Here is a 22,884-nt window from a genome sequence, read left to right on the forward strand (position 1 = left end):
CCTGCCTTAGGCAAGCTGTGCTCCCAGTCTTGCTCTCTCTCTTCTCTCTCTCTTTGGATGATGTCATTGGTCTATTAGCCCTGCCCAGCTGCTCTCAGACTGTATTAGCCAAAACACATCTGCCTGAACCACCCGGCTCCCAGACACACGTACACATTGACACTACAGAGCACCTGTGTTTCTACATAAAGGACATTCAGCAAGGCAGTAATTGGAGCCAGTAATCATTGCATTTTGGAATCTACTCCTCAAATGAACTCTATGCCAGCATTTGACCTCATACAATAAAAAAAACAGTGATATTAAGATTATAAAAAAGGCTGCATTGCTTTTAAGACGGTAAAAATATGACTGAAATAAAACGATATATCCATCCACTTAACCACTTAACCAGCTGGGATCCCAGCTAACACTGGGCGAGAGGCTGGAAACATCCGAAGCATCTTGCCCATCCATTGTCAGTTCATTATCATTTGGAATTTTTCTTATCTATGGATTTTCTGTTTATTTTTTTATCTATGCCTTCTGTATTTCAACTGTCTCTGCATTTTGATAACTAACGCAAAATAATGTCCTTAATTTAAATTCACATGTTCAAAAAGTAACCAACACTACTGTAAATCGCATAAAAACAAATAACACAAATGTACAGCAACAGAAGAACAAAGCTCTAGAACTAGCTATATTGAGATATAAAGTTAAAATATTTAGGGTATTGAGTTTGGATGTTGATGAATATCAGAAAATTTCCTGTCCATTTAGTTAAAGTGAATTTTGTATGATTTGATGTATGCTTATAATTGATCCTGGTTATAGGCAAAGACTTCACAAAGAAAACAATGCAGCCACTCTCCTAAGGGACTACATCTCTAAAAACATCCACCCTATTCCATCTGCCTGAATTCCCTTCCCATCTCCCTCCCAACCGTCTCCCAAGAGAACAATCAGCCATCTCAGCAAGATCCTTTTAGCTGCTCTCTCTTTTTCCCTTTCCCCCGTTCAACCTCTTTCCTGCTTCTCTCTCACAACTGCATTCCTCCGTCTTACACAAAGGCAACAGAAGGTACGCAACAGGAGTCAGGATTCTCTGTGAGAAACATAAAGCGAGTTAAACGATGATTTTCAGTCGAATCACGTAAACAGGTACAGTAGTAAAAAGGATACTGACACAGAAGACAGAAGGAAAACCTATTCCCCAAAACAAGTTTCTAGAAATATATTGTGTCTAACCCAACACTCTGTCATGCCAAAAAGCTGAAGAAAGGTCTGTAATTCACGGGATTTCTACAGCGCTTCAGAGAATCTGGAAAGACTGGAGACCATGGCATTTATCCAACACCAACTCTAGAACAACTACAGTAAACAAACTACAGCCCAATTCATTCAGAACAATAGTAACAAGATAATAGATTATACAGGCATGCGACTGACACATTTGCAATCTTAAAGTTAGAAAGAAGCATGGATCTTACCTGTGTCAGGCTCTGAGAAAGCTGCTACATGACCACTGCAGTGGTTGTTTGCTAGAGTATAAAAAGTTACTGATAAACCAGATGTAATCGATGCATGTTGACAGATGCAGTAGCCTTTCTCGGTATTTTCTGTTCCCCATTTTCCCTGGCAAAACACTTGAGTGTCATGTATAAAATTAAAGTGTTCATGTTATTTCCTCAAACTCTTACTTCCACTTTCATTCTACAAATGATACCAATTCCAATTTAATTCACACATTTTTTTTTCTCTGTATTTCAAGAGTCAACGGATTTACCTCATGAATTTACATATACAAGTGGAACAAATCCTGCTCTGAATAACACACCACTCATTAGCAGCCACTGACACAACCTAATACAACAAAACGTCATAAGGTACCTGCAGCACAGAAAATTTAAGCTGTTATTTGGTTAAAATGTAAAATGAGTTCGCAGTAAGTTAGTAGACTGAGAATATAAGGCTATTTATACAAAACATATATATAAAATTTGGCTATGAAAGTTGGGTGTAAACGACCTGCATCTTGACTGTACTGTTTAATCACTTACTGATAATGCTGATGGATGCTTTTCTAAATATTTTTGCCATATTCACTTTCAGTGTTCTATGACAAAAGTGCTTTTTAAAAATAATAAAATGTATGTAGTCATGCTAAGTGTTCTGCGGGGCTCCGTAATATTCCCATGCTGTTGTGAATACACCACAGGTCGAACAGAAAGTATAGAAGTGAATCATACATACGATTTCACCCCCAGTGGATACATCGCCAACCCTGTGTACTTTTCTCCTGAAAGTTTACCCTCCGTTGTCGGCTCGTCTACGTCAAAAGTCCTCTCTTGCAGAAGATCAACTACGTAGCAGAGATAATTGAGAGCCGAAGATCTTTTACTGTGTCAACTTCTCAACATATCTGACAAAACGACCACAAACTTTTCAAAATACAACACAAACCTTGGGTTTAAAAAATCTAAAACGTATTTTTTTTTTAATCTTATATATAGCCATTCCTAATATACCGTTAAATGTACAAATTCTATCGCGATAGCGCTTCGCCTCAAGGGTTGTGTTTTCCTTGCGGAGGGAGTCATCTTTCTTTGAATAGACGATCCTGTTAAGTCCGCGTGCTGCTGCTTTGACCAATCAGGGGAGTGCGGGTAACCGTTGGGGTTTGAATCATCCCCAGAAAACAGCGGCAGATGACAGTAGTTCGTTGAGCTTGTAGATACTGCTAGCGAACATATTTGGTTCACATTATCCAATATCAGCTCTTTGAAGCTCAGTTTTGTTGCTTTTGTCAACTGAAAATGTCGAAAAAACAGATTTTCTATTCTGACAAGTACACCGATGACGACTTCGAGTACAGGTATTGTGTTTTTAACGTTTTCAAGAGTCCGTTAATTTAGTTCGGGTAATTAGCTAAGGTCAAAGTAGCTTTTGAACGTGGTGGAGATAACTTATTGCCGCTGTAAATTGAGACTTCTTGTGTTAGCGTTAGCAGTTGATATTAAAATATATCAAAATAAACTGTCTGACCCCTAGTAGGCAATTAACAATATGTTTGTTATATTTCCATCCTCAGGCATGTTGTGCTTCCTAAGCAGCTGTCCAAACTGGTGCCCTCCTCCCACCTGATGACAGAAGAAGAGTGGAGAGGACTTGGAGTCCAACAGAGCCAGGGCTGGATTCACTACATGATCCATAAACCAGGTCAGTAATCACGGTGTGAAGGATAAGTTCACATTTTCCTCAGTCTTGTCTTGAAAATTAAGTCAGACGCCCATGTGTGCATCTAAAGAACTACAAATTGACGTCATCATTCTTTGAATCTAAGGTGGTGAAAATACCACGTTTCTGTGTATTTGTCAAACCTTTGGAAAACTATGAAGCACAGTAAAAGCAAATATGTGTTTTAGGGCTCTTTTCTTTTTTTGTTTTAAACCAGACATTTCACCATCTGTTTACTGTCACTTGAGTAGGAAAGTGTCTCCAGGGAATGATCAGGGTTGCTATTATAAAAAAAAAAAAGAAGCTATAACAGCCTCCCCTCTGTCAGTGCGCCCCACAGCAGCTGTGGCTACATTGTAGCTTGCCATCACCAATGTGTGAATGACTGAATGTAGTGTAAAGCGCTATACAAATACAGGCCACTTACCATTTACAGGCCATAACATTGCTCACTCTACGCTGAAGCCTTTAGCTTTAGCTCAGCCTTTTTACATGGTGTGTATTCTATTGGCCATTATGAACAGATCTCTTCCTGGTATATGTATCAAAGAAGAGGGATGACTATATCAGGGTGATTTTCATGGTGACCCTATATCAGGGCCAAACTCATAAGAGCCTAGTTTGATCTTGTGTGGGTAAGAAGTAGTACATCCACAGGAGAGATGGTTGAGACCCTGAGAAACTGTAAGAAAAATAAGCACAATTTCAAGAAGGTGTTTTGTTTTGTTTGTTTGTTTGTTTGTTTGTTTGTTTTAAAAACAGCCAGTACCATTATGACACATCCTCCTGAGAACCAGCCTATTCATTTATGTCCTTTGTAATGGGCATTTGTTTTTGGTCTATATCTTTTGACTTATTTGAGCTATACTACTAAGTCCTGAGGGACTAAATGGAGGACATTCTGGGCTTTCCATTGATATCCCATGTGTTTGGGTGGCCTCTTTTAGCTCCAAAGAGGATGGTAATCACAAAAAAGTTCAATGGGAAGATTCTTTTTTTCCTTGGTTCCCAGGAAGATATATTAAAATGTGTAGATCACAGTGAATATACAAAATTAGAGAAGATTTAAATGTTAATTTTTTTGGAAAGAAGCAATATTGGGGGTTTTTTGTTTGGTTTTTTGTGTTTGTTTGGTTTTTTATGATCCAAGCAAAATGAATTAAATGTCCATAAATTATCAGTCATGTGAAGAAACGCTGGTAACGGCAAGGTGTTTTACTGACTAAAAACATTTAATAATTACCCTATAGAACCTTGTTATTGTTGGTAAAAATAAACAAACATAAGAACGTTTTTTTGACATCCATACCATTTCAATTATTATATTTTATAATTGCCCTTGTATACAGACCCACAATGTTTCTGTTTCAATGTTTCTTACGCATACAGCATGTGTATATAGTTTCACTCGCATATATGTATACATATATTGCTTTTTATTTTATTTTCTTATTTATTTCCCCCCTTGTTGTATATTGTTTTCTCTTCTTATTTTTGCACCTTTGTGGTCCAGCTACCCAATTTCACTGTGCAAGAAACTGCACAATGACAATAAAAAGCTCTAAGTCTAAAATTTCAGGTTATTGTCTCAAGATTTTGACTTACTAACTCAAAATTCTTATTTTTTCAATTTCAAAAAGTTGATAACAAAATTTTGACTTGGCTCTGCATTTGCTGAGCTGGATTTGGCCCCTGTGTTTGAAACCCCTTCAATATACTTTCAACAGCATATGAGTATTGTGCTAAAGTTGACATAAGAATTGAATCTGTCATTGTACAGCTTCTACATTGCATTATTTGGCCGCGATCAAATTTGGGTGTAGACGACGTACAGCTGTAGGCTTGACTGTGTTTGATGACTTACTGATGATGCTGACAGATCCTTTCTTGCTTTACTCCCTAGAGCCACACATACTGCTTTTCAGAAGGCCTCTCCCAAAGGATTAAAGGGGAAGCTGTCTGTTAAAATACCTGCTATCTCCTCTGCTGATATGTATTGTCTTTCGATCCTATATCTGTCCTGCACATAAATCTATATGTGTTGTGATATATTGTGTAGATGCCCTGTAGTTTTGTGTGTATATATTTTTGTGTTTCTTCATTCAAATTTCCTCAGTTTTTAGAGGTTATGAGAGACAAAAATGTCTTGTTTTCACTGTGAATGATAACTTAAAACAATTTGAAGGTGGAAGTTTGCCTGTCAATTGTACAATTTAACAAAAAATTTTTATCTTTAGGTGTAATGTTGTCAAGACTGATCTATTTACTTAATGGCCATATGAGCATATGATTTTATTTTGCTCAAACCAATGACATCCCTAACATTTTTGTTAAAACATTTCTTGATAATTCCTTGAATGTATGTATTTTATGTGCATATGTTATTTCTCGATATACATTTGGCTCTCCGTTATGGTTGATTTGTCAAGTTCTTTGATACTGGACAAATAAAATATGCTAATTCCTTAATACTTGCTGCTTTTCTTTTTATTTAATTGAAGGATGATGTAATTTTCTCTCAGATGACTGTTTAGTCAGAAATATTGACAATAAGTGGAGTAACAAATTCTGAGTGTCTGATACCCAGGGAGTAGGCTGGTGCCCGGGCCTTGTGGACTGTAACTTTCTCTGGATTATATGTTCCTGGACCTGGTTTCTTGGTGCCATCTCTGGGTAAACTGTGACGTCCCGACATGGAAAACGCTGGCCGTCGGAGCAGATAAACATTTGGGTCTGTACTATTGTATCTGCAAGGCGCAGGAGTCTTGGCTAAATCCTCAGATGGTCCCCCTATGCTGAGACCACCTGATATTGTGTAGCTTGCACTGGATGCCTTGTTTGGGACTTGAGCGCCCATAAGTGGCGGTAGAGAGTACTTGTTGGGAGCTGGGACCGAGTCAACACTGCGGTAGTGTGTGCGAGAGCCCATGGTGTAGGATGGAGGTCTGCGCTGCAGGTTGCATGGTGGGGCTCTCTCAGGGCTGTATGCACCGGGTCCTGGTGTGTGGAAAAGCTCCTCTAGTGAGCAGAAGACAATCACATGGGGTTCTCCAGAAGAGTCAAAAGTACATGTTTTCTTCACTAATCTATTGATCTGACTGATATACAATATGTCACAATTAATTTTAAAATAAACTCCAATAATGAAGGAAAGCATACTTACTCTGGGCTTTGACTTTACCCAGCATTGAGTATGCAGGTGTGCCATCCTTTCCAAATCGAGTGATTCTTGCATCAATGTGATACTGAGGCCCTGGACTGGAGTCAACACTATACACTGTTAAAAATTAATTGGATAATTACAAATGTATATTTTTAAAGAGTAAACTTCTTTTCATTCTTTTTGCTTAGTTTGATTTGATCCTGAAAATCTGTAGATGCAGTTTAAAAAAAATAACAAAAAGTGAAGAAAAACGTCTTGTCTCCACCTAGTGGTTGAATTTGACATCACACCAAACGGAAATTTTTGTGAGATCATTTTTACAGGAGAGGAAATCATTGTGAAAACAAAGACATAAACATTATAAATTACTGTACACAAATTCTGTGAAACGTGTGTATTGGTGACTGTAATGCTTTCAGCTAATTTGTGTCCTAAATCAGCAGTTTGACAAAAAAATGGCGTTATTTAGTTAGTCATAGAATAAATAAAAAGAAAAAAATCTGCAAAAAAAAAAGTAAAACTTTAGTTAGCTTTAAGTTAAACTTGAAAACTAGCCCTCAAAGTACCCACTTCTGATAAACCATAAAGCAAGAGCGGGGCTCACTATTATCAGTCATCCTTCCATGGAAAGTGTAGGCAGGGCTAGTTGACTTTGTGAAGTCATGGCCAATAAATCCAATAGTGGGAGGAAGCCCATAGCGACCAGGTCCAGGCCCTTGAAACAGCAGAAGATGTCACAAAGTTGCCATAACCTCAAAATACAAGTGTCTTAAATTACATCCAGTTTACAAAAATCATACATGTGGAAAATTCTAAAGTGACAGTGGCTCCTTTGATTGTGAACGCAGCTTTATGTAAGGTTCTCTGCAAATAAGGTCTGTATAATTTTGCCTAAGATAACTAGACAATACAAATTAATATTCATGTGAATTTTAGAGATTAGCCTTCCAGTTTTCAGCCTTGAATGAAACACTATTATGCACACTATGTCAAACAGCTAACAAGGTGGGAGCATTTTTTCACAGAGTGGAGCAAGTCCTGACAGGTCTGCCCACTGTAAAACGACCCACTCTGCTTAACTGCAGTATATTAAGCTACTGATATTTATTTGTAAATATTAATTTACATTTAAAAAAAGAACCATGATCATTATTCACGATGACTTACCTTTTTCTCGTCCAGCAATTACTGGGTATTTTTTCTCCATCTTACTCTTTGCAGAATTGATAGTTACTTCAGGAGTCCAGCAATGGTAGTGGTTCTATAGAAGTATCAGATTGCTCTGGGCATTATATGCTCGTAAAACCATTTAAAAATAAATAAATAAAAATAGCTGAACTGGGGTCTTTGCACAGGTAATGTCCCTTTTCAGCTAAAAGTGAGGCAGGCTTCAGGAAATTCAGTCATCAGATTCAGAGGCGCAAGTGATTCCTTCATTCAGGCTGCTCTTGGTCTATTGTCTGTTTCTTTTTTGTTAGACATCTGTGCTTCCTCTTGATCCAGCATCACCAAAGCCCCAGGTGACTTTAGAAACCCAGAACCCTGCCTGATCTAGGATCAATCACCAATTTCCTCCAAAGCAATCAGGAAACCTGAGACCTATAATGCTTGTCAAAGTGTCAACAACAGAGGAGGATCTACCCTGGATAGGGTTTACTCTGTCTGCCCGTTTGCCCCTTTGTCCAAATGCTTCATCAGTGGATGCTTGGACAGGTCATTAGCCCTTCCTCCATGGGGGTAGGTGTATAGGTGCACTCAGCTGGCACTTAGAAACAATGTCATCACTCCGATTCACTCTCATGTAACGCTAGCTCGCTCCCCCCGCAAACCATGAAACCAAGATCCCCCTCTCCGTCCTTTCTCTTTTGACTCTTTCTGCTCATCACAGCGTGGAGACGCAATATCACTCTTCAGCCATGCGTACAGTTGCCACGGAGACTGCTTGCTGCAGCCTGGTCCCCTGCACCGCTGCCTCGTTGTCACAACAAGAACAAAGTTTTCCATTCAGAATGAGCAGCTACATCAGCTGTCACTGCTCAGTTTGATAACTTCAAATTTGGCCTCACGCTGCTGACGGTACCAGATCTCTATACAGTGCAGCCACATGGCTTTATATTATTTCTGTAAGTACGAACGCAGAGAGAAGATGAACGGACAAGCACAGCAACGCTTTGATGCAGAGTACACGCTATAAAACCCCAAACCAGAGTCAAATGTAGTGCAGCACACATGAACCTGTATTTTGGCATCTCCCGTTGAACTGATGGAATACACAGTGAATTAACAACCCCCTGATTTATCAACCTTAACCTCGAGCCAAGCACACTTTCCAGACACAGTTATGTGTTGATTTGATTCGGTTTAAAGGCCTGAGCTGCCAGTTTCCAGAGACAACTGTAACCGAGAGGGTCGACAAGTGACGTGCAGTAAGCAAACATTAAACTTTCACAGGCTTTAACTCTCTCCTGGGGGGGCCCTCCTTTGGCAACCTAAATAACACCAACACATTAAGGCTCAAACATGTGCAAGTATGCTGCTATCCTGTATATATCTTATTTACTATTGTTTGAATACTTGCGATTGTTTTATTGTACTTTTTATATTTTACATTTATATTTATTATTGAATCTTGCACCAAGCGAGTGGCACTCCAATTTTGCTGTACTCTGTACAATGACAATAAAGGCTATTCTATTCTATTCTATTCTATTCTATGCAGTTCGGTACAAATTCACACACACTAACATGCTTTCTGTCTCTAATGCAGCTACATACAAGGAATAAGAGAGTGAAAGCAGAAGGCCCTTTGAAACAGCTGAGTATAATACAGTTGACTGCTGACTTCACCGTCCATTTAAGGGAAATGGAGCAACACATCTCTCATAAAGAACTGCACTGCAGCTCTGCTAGTTGAAAAAAGAGACACGTACTGTGCTGCAGATGCAGATATCTCAGTGAGTCAGTTGGAGAAACACAGGTAGTGAAGTAACAAAACCAAAGGCCTAAACTGCATACAAATTTTATTCTCATTTGTTTTAAAAATCACAATATTTGATATCGATCTGGGTTACATTTGATCAAATTTGGTACTTTTACAGAAATCAAAACTTCATTCTTTATTATTCTTTAATATTTTTAACTTGACTGCTTCAAAGATCAAAATTGAACAAAAAAACAAAATAGCTTATGAGCTGTACAATCAAATCTCAATGGTGAGAGGAGAAGCTGGTATCTTGGCAGAATAGTTTCAGAAACACTACAGCTGGGTCGAACTGTAAAGTCAGAGTCGGCCAGAGGCCTTTGTTGCATGCCAGTCCCCTTCTGCCTCCTTGTGTTTCTTGTCAATCTCTACTCTGCTGTCTAATAAGACAAAAATGCCCCCCAAAAATCTTTAAAATGAAAAACATTTCAGCTTATGTTTCCGTAAAGCATATGGTTAGCATATGTCTGTTTTCCAGCAGGATACCAGAAGAGGAATTTCATCAAACATTGCAATAACTGGGTTAAAGCTTGCTATGAAAGAAAAAGAAAAATGCCTTGGATAGTATAGCATACATCTTAAAAATCCACAAGGGGCAGGTAGATTGTACTGAGGGGGCGACTTAGAAAATAAAAATGATATGATCTCTATCTAAAAATAAATACCACAGATAGAAAATATAACAAAATACGCTGCATAACATCAGGTGTAATTACAAACATAAATACTTGATTATTTCTTCTAGTGATTATTAAGGCAGTACAGTGATTAACAAATATGATATTGTGCCTATTGATTACTAGGAGTCTAGAGGAAGAAAAATACAAGTCTGGAGGATACTAGCTTAATGAAAAACGTACACAGTCACATCCAAGCGCACACACAGGCTTATAAATGCATCCACTCTGACTCACACAAGGTCAAACACTCATTCTCCAGACCCCCCCATGTCTTCCTTTCAGCAAGTCTCTCTTCTCTTTCCATTCACTAGCATATTCACAAATAATGTACAATTCGGAGGTGGGTATGGCTTCACTCTGGGAGTGTTTCTGTAGATGACAAGAAAACAGAACATATGTTCTTTAAAGGATCATCTTTAACTCTTTATCCCTTGAAAGCCTCCTAGGAGTAACTCTTGAAGCCTTTAAAACAAAGTGACTGGGTTTTTATCAAAAGTAAGTGAGGACAGTCTCTCCCTGTGCAGCTACCCTTGGAAAAACTGGAAAGCTAATGGTCATCAAACCACTTTATTGATATATACCGAGGTGTCATTTGGGAACAGGGGAGATTAAATGTCCTCTTTATAGGGGAAAGTCTTGCTGAAGTCTGTGGAGACATAATATTGGGAGATGTACAACTGCTTTTTTATTCCTTTAACATTATTACCAAAGATGAATATCCACAACAGACTCTTCCAGATACCTAGAAAACATCAGAGAGGTCTACTAATCCAAAGTCTGTTAAACAAATACATCAAAGATGTAGCTCATACCATCGCTCAGGGGTGTTTTTTGTGTCCAGTGTGGGTAGCTGGGAATCTACTGGCAGGAGCACGTTATGCTCCACACCCCTGCCGCCTTCAGGAAGATCAAAATGGTCCCCTCCCTCTGCATCAGCAAGGAAAGGATCAGAGTCTGGGTCGTATTCATAGGAGTAGTAGGACACCTCTGCCATAGAGCCCTGCTCCTCTTCGCCTGGAGAGAACAGGGTTAGTGAGAAACACAGAGACAAGGTAGGCGAGATAAAAATGAAAGTTCTGGCTGTCATGGATACTCTAAAAATCTGTCCTGATGTGAATATATATATAGTTGGTGTTGTACTCCTACACTAAACTACAGGGGGTGGTAATGTGCCACGAAAAACATATCAATGTTTCAACACAGGGATGAGGAAGACTTTTAAGAAGTAAATAGTGATGTAAACTGTGAGAAAGAAAAATGTTTTTAGACCTGCAGGATGCAGATCGTAATCCTGGCTAGCAAAACTAAATCTAAACCTAACCCTGCTGGCTTGCGAGACAGCTCCACAGGACACCTCTAATATACTGCACATCTGGACCTCTTGAGGAGCAATACCACATCACACACAGCAGGGGTCGCACCTTGCTTAAAATGTTGTCTCCTCGTATAAGCGTGCTAGGCTTGAATCGGTCTTTTCAAGGTATAGCTTTATGAAAGTTCGCTTTATTCTGAGTAGCCTGCAATCAGAGTTTCCTTCTTTGAGGCCTGCAGCACATATGGTGAGAGTTAAACAAATTTAAGACAAATATGATGTGGGAATTTTGTAAAGTCTGTAACCAAAAATTTTTTTATGTATGATGACCAAAAATCAGCTGAAGGAATGCCTGTATAGGTATTCTACTGTATGTTGTCCTCTGGCAGAAGGTCACCGACATGACAAGTCTGCACAAGGAAGCTAATTCCAGAGCTCCAGCGTCCTCCGCTGTTACACTGGAAACTGTCAGGTTCATGGCAAGACTCACATTCACCCATTACACTCTCGGTGCACTTATCTGGCATGTAGTGAACATTCTAATGGTTTACAATGACAGTGTTTTTACAGTACTTATTCAATCTAATCACCCCAGGGTTATCTTATTCTAGATGAGTGTGCACGTGTGTCTCTGTGTGTGGGCAAATATCTGCCTGTATGGACATGCAGGAAGTGTATGCGTTATGTGTGCACGTATAGATATGTGTGTGTGTTTGTGTAAGTGCGAAACAACATTCCAGTGGTGAGTGTGAAGCATTGGCTTTTGTACTAAGGAGACCTTTGAGTGAGAGAAGCTTTGTGAACTGCAGCTACCGAGGGTAGCGGGCTCAGCAACAAGTCAGTGCAGGCTGTGCCACACGGGGTGCGTGCGCGTGCACACACACACACACACACACACACACACACACACACACACACACACACACCTGTAGGCAACTCAGACTTTCATGCAGGCCGAGTTTAAAATCATGTACATATAACAGCATGCAGTGTGCGCACACAGTATGCAAGTACACGCTCCTGCAGCTTGTGAATGACTGGTTTTTTTTTATGCTTGCACTGCCAAATGTAACACAGCTACATCCTCCTTGCACGCACAGCCAAACATCCTATCAGGAATTTTCTGGCTGCCTCCCTGAAAATGGCAGCTGATCTAAGCTCATGACAGAGCAACAATCAAGCCGGCTGTTTGAAAACGATCCACCTATTTATCACACAGACTGTAAAAACACGACGTGGTGGCAGGGGAATGTGCTGCCGTACGCCCCACCTGCATATCTACTTTCCTATACTCTCCCACTGACCCTGTTCCTTTTCTCTTTTCTGATCCCATCTCCTGGTCGTCCCCTTCACTCTTTTTTCTCCTTTTTAGCTTTACTGCCCTTACACACTGTCTCAACCTTTTCATCCTGGTCTTAAATCCTTTCTTCTTCCCTGCCCTTGCAAACTCCAATGTGCCACAAACACGGGGTTGCTCACTGCCCACTGCATTTACATTTAGTTAACATAGAAATAGAGTTTCACCTATAATGGCAGCAAAAGTGGATTAGTCAGTAGATTTAAGATTTAGATTTGCTTTCGGCTCTTTAAAACATGTAAATAATGAAGGAAAACAAGAAAAAAAAAGCAAAGCTTTGTCTCTAAGACAAACTAGGAGTTTGAGAAAAAATGCATAGAAAGTGCAGAGAGGAGATGAAAGAATGCAAAGCTGTGTAAGTGGGGAAAAGGTGTGATATGGAAGGCTACCTGTGTGTACAGGCACTGAGGGTTGCTCAGTTTCCTGACTCACTATTGGCTGCCTGTCCTCCGTGGTCTTCACTGGAAGTATAAACAGACACATGTTAGATTATTCACATTTATGTGGCTGCCACAGCACCTAAAAAACAAGTAATGAATTCAACAGAGTTTCTTTGTTGCATAATCTAAATACTGGCCAGAAGCATTATCCACCCCACTGAGCAACACTTCTTGGCAAGACAATGATGCACACTCAGTCTGAACAGAGGCTCGCACTAAATTCTATCTATCCAAAAATAGCAGGGGCCAAAGCATGGCCAGGAGGCCATGTGTGGAAGCAAATCATATCTTTTTCCTTTTCAAAACTGGGAAACGGTGGCATGAATCTCCCTCGCACAACTGTACACAAACAAACAAGGTCAGAGGGCCCTAAACAAAAAAATACAATCCTTTTGATAATCTCTAGCATGAACGACTTGGCACAAACTGAGGTCTTTTCCCACCACAGTTTTGTCTATGCCTTTTCCCCAATCTGCTCCACAACATGAAGGCTCCTTTGTTGTTGGGCTGTGCGTCGGAAAGGAATGTGACAAGGATTTCAAAGGCTGGACAAAAGCACTCTGTCATTTGGAGGGAGCCCTGTAATACAGCAGCGAGTGAGAGAGGATGGTGGGGGTGGGGGGTTGGGGTGCGATGGGTAGTCCCCCCCCCCCCCCCAAAAAAAACCCCAAACTCATTCAGTAATCAGCTCAACACCTGAACAGCTGTTTCCCAAACTCAGATCACTGCATACACAGAGGCATGTGTACATGAACAGACGCAAATAAAAATAAAGGAAAAAATGAGGATTACACATTCATATGAGCCCATTAACCTACAATGAGAATTGGGAAAAACACATACAGTTAAGGAAAAATACACTGGGGCACGCTGTTAATGCCCGAGAGCCACAGACCACTAACTGTATAGAGAAATGAAATGACACATGCTTTATATTAACTGAAATTTGTCTATTTCTGTGACATTTCTCTTCCAGAACAGAGAGAAATGTGGACATGTACACAATAATTTAACAGTAGTTTTGGATCATTCATTCAGCCAACCTTTGTGATGCGAGTCAGGTATAAATCTGGTCTGTGACATTTTCTGTTGATACTGAACTTGGCAGAGGATGTTTTCACAACTTTTTAACATGTGGACTTGCAAAAACTTGAAATACATTTTTGATGAACAGACATGACGGATCTATTCTTACCACTGCCTAAACTGCGATTGCTCAAATGTTTGTTCAGCCATTGGGTGGAAACAAATGTCAACAGGAACCAGACCTATTTTAATCACTACAAATCCAGGATTTGGGAGAGTCTTTGGTCTGCAGCTTGGCTATGGTATTGTGCAAACATCACTATTAGAGGCAAAAAAAAAAAAAAACTAAGGTTAAACAAAGCGGTCCAGAATCTGTGAACAGATGAGATGATGCGTGATGACAGAGCTCTTACCGTCTGGACACTGGGACAACGGAACCTGCTTGATTCTTGTGCCATTTCTGCAGGCAAAGACCTCCATCTGACACTGGTTCTGGTAGAGCTGCCCATCTGACCCACAAACAGGATCCCCATCGTAACCGCAATCCCTGTAGCACGTGCAGCGCTCAAACCGCTCCTCCTCCAGACAGCCAAACACATTGTTGCACTGGTTCGCCTGCACAAAACCTGCAGAAACAGAATTTTTCATTAGATTCATGAAAGTGAGGCCTTTCCACACTTTTAGGAGCGCTGCACATGTTTCTCACCTATCCACTGATTGGTTGAACTTTCCACCTCATTGCACGTAGGTCCATCACACAGCTCCCGTGCAAGTGGACTGCTCTCACTAACATTGTAGAACCGGGTAGCCTCGAAAGCTGCACGACAAGCACAGACCCACACGAGCATGTTCACACATCCACACACATGAAACAATGAAGCTCACCATTAGTAGGTCATAAAAAAATTGTTTAACTCCTTAAAGAGGAGCACTTAAGCTCTTAATGCCCAGAGTTTTTAAGACTTCTTCATCATCAGTGTGATTTTCTCCCCTATTAAAAAAGTCGTAATATATCAGACAATATATTTAAGCAATAAACTGCAAAAAAAAAAGGAGAATGTAGCAAATATGATACATGCATATTAATATGTATTTATTTATTGTCAAAAGGTTCAATAAACACTCCAATTTCAAATAATATGAATTTTATGGCAATTATTTCACAGTTCAGGCTTTAAAGGGTTAAAATATTCATCAGAGGCACACCTGGTTCGTAGTAGTCATAGATCTTGACCGGAACAGGCGCCGTCTTGCCCACAATGTACTCCCTGACAGCTTGGAAGGCCACGCACGTCATACACTGGCTGGGAATCTACAAAAGGTCGAAACAGAGAAAGACTTATGAAAGCACCCTAGCCCACATACACATGAATACAGACACAAACATGGGTATTATTAAACCTGCTTAAAAAAACCAAATAAATAAATCAGAGGTTCTTTTTATCTTGTGTTTACAGTGATGCAACAGGTGTGCAAAATCAGACGCAGCAATCAAGAATTTTGATTGCACTCACCTCATCAAAGTAGAACAACACTTTTCTCCCATTCAGCTCATATCTCTTCAGACCGACTCTCTTGTCCATAAGCAGCTGTTGACCAGCACAGTACATAAAGAAATCAAGCTTCATACGCAAATATTAACCTCGATCTCTTGACATTCTCATTTAAAATAGTAAACGTTTAATAACGTTGATTTTATAATGCTGGAAGGGGTTTGTGAATATCTCTTGCCTTTGTACCTATTGAGAAGAATTAAAGGTCCTTTTTATCAGATCCTGATAAAAACGTGTTTAGATTTTCTAAAATTGCAGTCGAGTAAGATTATAAAATGTCAATTTAAAAACGCATTATGCATGGCATCCAGCTAAGTCAGCTACATGTACAGCTCCAGTATTTATATATGAACATGCAGAGAAGTCATTAACAAAGGACATTAGCAGTAATCAGCACCACAGCAGTCTGGACAGCTCCACCTCATGCCAACCGAGGTTTACCGTACACAGACCAGTAAATATAATATGTCAAATATGAAAGAAAACCCACAGTTCTTATGTTAACCCCGTGACCACTACACTGCAGTGCATCTAGGATATTATTATTTAACTAAAATGCTCCCTTTTCTGCTTGTACAGATTATGACTGTAGTGAATATAAAGAATTTCTATTATTGTGTGGCATGTGTGAGCAACAACAGAAATGCAAACCATACCCACTCTATCATGAAGTCATGTCCACAGTGGAAAATGAAAAAGACTCAGAAAGGCTTTTTTCTAAGTAGTTAAATTATGCACAAATGATCATGTTTACATGAACATCTTATTATAATGATCATAGGGTTTGTATGTATATATTCCTGTATGTACCCTGGGGCAATATGAATGAAACTTTGCATTAACATCACCACACAAAGAGCAATTTTCATGTCTATATGTTTTAAAAAACATTTAACATCAGTATTCTTGGGATTTTTGCATTCATCATCCCCTTGCGAATGCAACGTTACTGTTGCCACGTGTCACGTTCGCCTGTACGTAACTTAATAGTCACAAAAATTTGTCTCTGCAATAGAATTGTATTCGACTCACCACTAAATATGGAAGGAAGAATTTGAAATAGGCAGGCCTGGCTTTTGTTACGGTCTAATAATTAGGACGGTATGAATGACCGACGAGGATGCTGTTTATTAAGAATCAGAGTGTGTGCATAGAGACCCAGCAGTTAATTCCCCCCACCGGGGGATTTTCATTCTGTCAGAGGTGGCAGCCTTTGGACAGCAGGGGTTTATGAGGTGCTCAGCCTGAGCTGGCGCCACCACAACACACACACTTACACACTGTTTACGAAAGCATTGTTTGTCTATATAATAACCAAAAATTGCTCATGAACGCCCATTGCTCAAATGTTATACCCCCAAAGTGCCCTGGGTTGTTAAAGAAAGCTCATTATATTGGGTGATAAGAGGCCATGGCTGTGGCAGCTCCCAGTCAGTCACTGGACTAATCATTCAGTACTGCAGCATCAATGAATGCAACTAGACATCACTGCAGAAGCCAAGCTTGCCACCATAAACTGAGGAATGTAAGTGGCAGTCGGGCAGGCAGCAGTAAAACTCCAGGGGTGTAAACTGAGCTTGTTAGCCACTACAACTCGGGTCAGTCATGACTGATATACTCACAGTACTATGTGTGTATGAGTATGTGTGTTTTACATCTCTCCAGGTAGCCAGAGAGGTGGCTCTTTTGGAGGTGGAAGCCTGCAGACTTTAGCCCTATAACTGTCTAGTAATGAGGGACAAGTTTCAGATTGGTGGCTGGAGGGCTGACCTTGATACAGCCCTTAAATTTACCTTACTCTCCATTACTTATTTCATCCATCCAGCATAATGCTGTCTGTCAACTCTACACTTTACAAGTTTTCTATGTACCCCACATGGCCTAGTGAAGTGTATGTCTACGGTCTCGTAAGCCCAGAGAGGCCTGACGACTTTTAACCTCCAAGTTAAAAATGATCCCCATCAGCAAGACACATACACACACATGCAGACACATGAATATAACATTTCAGCAGCACATATTGCATAACATGCAGTAGTTAAATGACCTGCCTCTATCTGAAGGATGTTTTCCGGAGCTGTGCTGTCAAACAACACGGGACAGAATGCTTCACTGTGCTATTTACGCTAAAACCCAACAATATCTCAAATGTGTGTGTTTGTTTATGTGAGTGAATTAAATGTTGCATCCTGTTTGGTTGTGAAGGTTGTGAAGCGTGTGAGCGTGGTGTTTGCAAAGGGGTTTGATCAATTCCATGACATACTCATTATTGTTAAATGGCCTCAAGATGCATCTGTCTCTTTCTACCTTCTTTTCAGTTTAGTCAACTACCTGATTACCTGCCTGTCCAGCAATATGTCAGTCACTATGGCTAAATGCTAAATGCCTCTTTTAAAGTGTGGTCATGTGCGATTACATACCCGCTCTAGACTTTCGACATCTGCTCGGAAACCAGAAATCATGGGTACTTCTATGACAGCCATGTTAGACGAGCCTGAATGAAGCCACCTAGACAAAGGATTGGCGATGAATACATGTTTTTCCCCAGCTCTGTGTGTAAGTGTGTGGTAATCATTTACCTTGCACAAACTTCTAATGAGATGTGATAATCCAATTTGTCCTGGTGGGCTGCTGGGTCATCATCGTCAATGGGTGCCCGTCGCTTCCAGTTAAGCTCAGAGCGGTTGTCAGCGCGGCTCCGGGATCGTGAAGTAGAATGACGGGAAGAGGAGGAGGAGGAGAGGGGCTGCAGGTTTCGTTCCTGAAAAGGCTCTTTCAGATCCACCTTGAGATGAAAGGCTGGCTTGGAAACTGGGTCAGGTACATTATAAGACACGTCGATCTACAGACACACAGAGAGAAGGAGATATTTGTGAAAATCAGGCACGCTAGCAATGTGGCTTCAGGGTCTGTACCACTGAGCTACAGTTATAGTAGAAAGAAAGCACAACCTCTGTCAATCCTAAGGTTTTACTTATCAGGACATAATAAAAGCACCTTTTAAAATGAGGTAAATACAACCTCAGATGACCAACAACACAGGTGATTCTTTTTTTTTAAATAAAAGCAAAGCCAAGACCAAGAAGTCGAGTGTGAACACCCCACCTCACATCTGACGCTAGAATACTTTAGTATACAAAAAAGTTCATGGTTGATTCAGTGATTGCAAAACAAGCCAAAGTCATCACCTCTCCACCACCGTGCGTAACACTTGGTATGTGTAGCACTCTCGTGTGATGTGACGAGCCAATGATCACTCTGGATGTTGGTCCGCTGTAAAACTTTAATGCGTACTCCAGCACACGACAAAAAACAATGGTAGTACCGGAAGAACAAAACTCCCCCCACCATACTATTCCGGTTGGACTAGCCCCCCACAGTCACGGCAGGTCTGGATAAACAAATATTGTTTGCCAATCATTTAACCAATGATCTACAGTATGAGTTTATCCTGTACGTGGGTTTCTTCAAACATGGTGCTGTACATGAGGGTCAAACATCTCCATTTTGGTATCATTTCATCCGAAGGACATTGTTCCAGACGTTGGGTGAATTTTGCAAACATACATGTAAGCTGTACTGCCATGCTTTTTTAGAGAGAAAAGACTTTCTCCTGGCAACCCTTCCAAATAGGCCACACTTGTTTATCGTATTTTTTGGACTATAAGGTGCACTTAAAATCCTTTAATTTTCTCAAAAAATCGACAGTGTGCCTTATAATCCAGTGCCCCTTATGTATGACTTCTGGTTCTGCTTACTGACCTCGAACCAACTTTATGTTGTACATGGTGCTCAAAAAAACCTGTCAAAAATGTTTTAGCACGACTTTGGTAAGCTACGAAGCTGCACCGGTTGATGGATTGTCGGAGCATTAGGGCTACCGTAGTCAGGAGCCTCGCGGAGTAATCTGGGTTCAGGTCCCAAAGTCGCACGAACACTGCGGCATCACTGAGAGTTAAAAACTGTCTAAATTCTTTCAGCTTTAATAAAATGATCAGCGTTGCTGCTTTACCAGGTGTAACAATTAAGTTTAACATCCAGGCATCCATGAAAACAGAATTTATTAAATTTAATGGAGTTAGAGTTAGCATAAGTTAGCTCGCTAGTTTCCACCTAAACACGATATAGCATGTTCTGACTGAGAGATTTCCGAAAAAATTAAAAGGTACAGCTCTGCTATCACTTCCAACATAAATCAAGACAGAAAACTAAACAGCACTTTTGTAGGGTTACTGAAGTTGGACCAGCTGGTATATAATGATGTGCTACGTGATCGCTAGCGACACAGCTATGTTAGCATAACACAAACACAGTGAAGCTGGAGGATGAACGCCAACTTTTTACCACTCGATAAAAGTTAACGCGAGGGTTCCCGATGGTTAGGGACAAATGCAATCGCATGGCAGGATGCTGTAAACAGACCAAACTTCAGTCAGGAAAACAACTGAGATAATCCATCAACAGTACGAGGTTAGTCATTAATATACTGCAGTAACATGAGAATAGAGCAGCTGGCAAAGAATTCAACATTAATGAATCAATGGTACAGAAGTGGAGGAAGCAAGAAGAATGAGTTGAGTAAAGTTTGACTTATCTGACTGTTTTGTTTCGCTTAATGCGCCTTATAATCCAGTGTGCCTTATGGTCCGAAAAATACGGTAGTCCTTTTCTAACTGTACTGCCACGAACTTTAACATTTACATGCTAGCAGAGGTCTATTGAGTCTGAGATGTACCTCTCAACTTTTGGACTGTTTCCCTGAGAAATGAATAGTCAGATCTTGGAGCAAATTTGCTGGGATGTTCACTCCTGGGAAGATTGTTTAAATTTTTTTCTACTTGTGAATTATATGTCTCACTGGAGAATGATGGACTTAAGATTGTTTGGAAATGGTTTTCTAACCCTTTCCAGATTGATGGGGAGCTACAATTACTTCTCCAAGATCACTGTTGATGACTTTTCTTCCTGGCATTGCGTGAACACACCTGAATGCTCCAGACCTCCAAACTGCCAAAACTTCTGCTTCTACAAACATGGTCACACTTGCTGATGATCAAGTAATCAACTGCATCTGATTAGCAGCACCTTCTTAATTCCCGTGGAAGGAGTAAAGGTGTACTTCATTTTTTACATACTGCTTCTTCATTTTGGCTTTTGATTAAATAATGACGGATGTAATACATCATGTTTTGTTGTTCATCTGAGGTTGTGTTTACGCAATTTTAAGACCTTCCAAAGAACAGAATGTCGTTATGTCCTGTTGCGTAAGCTCTTAGAAGTGAAATTGAGTGTACTTTATTTTTACCATGACTGCATTTTTCCATCATTTTGCAACTATTTTCCAAATTATGGTAAAAGCTCACATATTTCATGAAGCCTGCTGACTTTAGTATTTCCCCAACGTTCCCCTGTATCATTATGTTGCTTAATGGACAACCATTAAAGCTGTTATCGACATTCACGCTCCCCTCAAGTTGAATCTAACAACCACTTTTCCCATACCACAGGTTTAATGATAAATGCAAATAGTAATGTTATTATTCCTCGAGGTGCCTTATGCTAACTGAAAAACATTGATGCCTAAGAACAGTTCTGTCTCATAAAGCCAGTAGTATGACTGTGACCTGTTGGTCTTGTAGACTTCAAATGCTCCTTTGTGATCCGGATATTAAATCTTGATTAGTAGTCCTTGTCGTATTTCAAGTGTATTCTAAAAAAGTGAAATCTGATTATTTCCTCTTTATTAACTTTGATCTTACAGAGGTGAAGCCTTTTGTTTTCAACCAAATTATTTCACTTTTTGGATGGAAGCTTTACTTTTTTTTTTTTTTAAATACCAACACGGTCAGTAAAATAAAAAAAAGTAACAAAATGTTAAAAAATTTGACGCCTTCTTTTATAACCTCTAACATCAAAAAGTGAAAGCAGAAAAGGTCTTTAAAGTATAAACTGCAAATCATATTCTGTGGACAACAGAAATGCATTCAGCAGCTTGTATTTTAGCCTGCGGACAATTCACTGCTTTGATGCTCGTTTTCATTTCACAGAAGATTATTCTCAACAGAACTGTCCACATTTCTGATAAATCATTCAGTGTTACCCGAGACCCTAGCAGAGCTGCTAAATGATATTCCTGAGGCAACTGCACATACTCATTGCATGCCTACAAACACATACACAGGCAGGACCGCTCAAGTATTTCATTAGAGCCCAGGTGCTGCTGGCCCCAGGGGCTGACAGAGAGGTGTGGTGACTCACGGAGAGGTGTGGATATGGGGAAAGCAGAGAGGGAGAGAGGTGTGAAGAAAAAAAACATGTTTGTGTGTGGGAACCGTGCAGAGGGGAGAGAGCTGGAAGCCGACCACCACATCCTCTAGTGCCTCATTCAAATCAAGTCAGATTTCAAATACAGGATTCGGAAAATGGGACTGTAAACATCTTTGATCGCACATGCTTTTTCATTTACAACTTGTTTAGTTTTAAAGCAGACACATGTTTGAGTATGAGTGATAAGAAGAGAGGCACGGTCATCGTCTACAAAGAAAAATAACTCTTTCTGTTTATAAAAGGGGCTTTTGTTTGTCTGTGACAAGACAGGGAGAGACAACAGGGATCAACACACCCCAAAACAACTGGCCAAATTATGCCAGATCATTTCAAATTTCATGTTGGAATTTGAGGCGTTATGGAGCCTTTCCCCTACTGGCAGAGTGTTGCTGTGAGTCACTGAAATAAGCATTGCATTAAAGTTCAATTTTGGGCAATTTTCAAGAATGCAAATGTGTGTTTGTGTGAGCCTGTGTCTGTAGTAGCACAGTACCTGCATGAGACAGCAGCCTTCTCCTTTAGCGCTGACGAAAAGGCCTGTGGGGATACTGGGGATCTGAAAAAATGGGAGAGAGAGGAGAAACAAAGAGAGTCAGGGGGGCAGAGAGAGGTGAATGAGTCATTTATCAAGTGAATGAATGCTGTAGGCTGCTACACTGCCACTTGTGGTTCCCTGGCTACTAACCAGCAGGCCTTAATTGCCCCAATTAAGATGACACTACTAATCACAGTGGAGGAATATGCCTGGCAGAGAGAACCTACTGAACTCTCACCTGAACCACTCCAGCTGGCTGATGGAGCGCTTTCTCTCTCTCTCTCTCTCTCTC

The 22,884-nt window shown here is 40.2% G+C and overlaps 3 protein-coding genes across 4 annotated transcripts in view; 1 reads left to right on the plus strand and 2 right to left on the minus strand.

The window, feature by feature from the left end:
- The first annotated feature begins 2,621 nt into the window (after positions 1-2,621).
- Positions 2,622-5,688, plus strand: cks2 (CDC28 protein kinase regulatory subunit 2). Its single transcript, XM_005734102.2, has 3 exons — positions 2,622-2,857; positions 3,074-3,201; positions 5,123-5,688. The coding sequence occupies exons 1-3, from the start codon at positions 2,799-2,801 to the stop codon at positions 5,164-5,166; spliced, it is 231 nt and encodes a 76-aa protein (XP_005734159.1). The 5' UTR covers positions 2,622-2,798; the 3' UTR covers positions 5,167-5,688.
- Positions 5,689-5,703: 15 nt separating this feature from the next.
- On the minus strand, positions 5,704-8,488 carry cimap1d (CIMAP1 family member D). The gene is made up of 5 exons (XM_005734134.1): positions 8,416-8,488; positions 7,550-7,615; positions 6,987-7,097; positions 6,383-6,496; positions 5,704-6,237 (listed from the first exon to the last, which is right to left on the minus strand). The coding sequence occupies exons 1-5, from the start codon at positions 8,486-8,488 to the stop codon at positions 5,750-5,752; spliced, it is 852 nt and encodes a 283-aa protein (XP_005734191.1). The 3' UTR covers positions 5,704-5,749.
- A 906-nt stretch (positions 8,489-9,394) lies between these two features.
- Positions 9,395-22,884, minus strand: part of cpamd8 (C3 and PZP like alpha-2-macroglobulin domain containing 8) — a 45,599-nt gene continuing 32,109 nt past the window's right edge. For both annotated transcript variants that reach the window (XM_005734104.1, XM_005734105.1), the window contains 10 exons: positions 22,551-22,613; positions 18,310-18,572; positions 18,151-18,238; positions 15,692-15,766; positions 15,384-15,489; positions 14,884-14,994; positions 14,591-14,803; positions 13,101-13,172; positions 10,855-11,056; positions 9,395-10,411 (listed from right to left, as the gene is read on the minus strand). In XM_005734104.1, coding sequence (XP_005734161.1) covers position 10,411; positions 10,855-11,056; positions 13,101-13,172; positions 14,591-14,803; positions 14,884-14,994; positions 15,384-15,489; positions 15,692-15,766; positions 18,151-18,238; positions 18,310-18,572; positions 22,551-22,613 — 1,194 coding nt within the window. In that variant the 3' untranslated portion in view covers positions 9,395-10,410. The remainder of the gene's footprint in view (positions 10,412-10,854; positions 11,057-13,100; positions 13,173-14,590; positions 14,804-14,883; positions 14,995-15,383; positions 15,490-15,691; positions 15,767-18,150; positions 18,239-18,309; positions 18,573-22,550; positions 22,614-22,884) is intronic.

Source organism: Pundamilia nyererei, unplaced genomic scaffold (genome assembly GCF_000239375.1).
Source record: "Pundamilia nyererei isolate P.nyererei 1_Seehausen unplaced genomic scaffold, PunNye1.0 scaffold00056, whole genome shotgun sequence".
Classification (NCBI taxonomy): Eukaryota; Metazoa; Chordata; class Actinopteri; order Cichliformes; family Cichlidae; genus Pundamilia; species Pundamilia nyererei.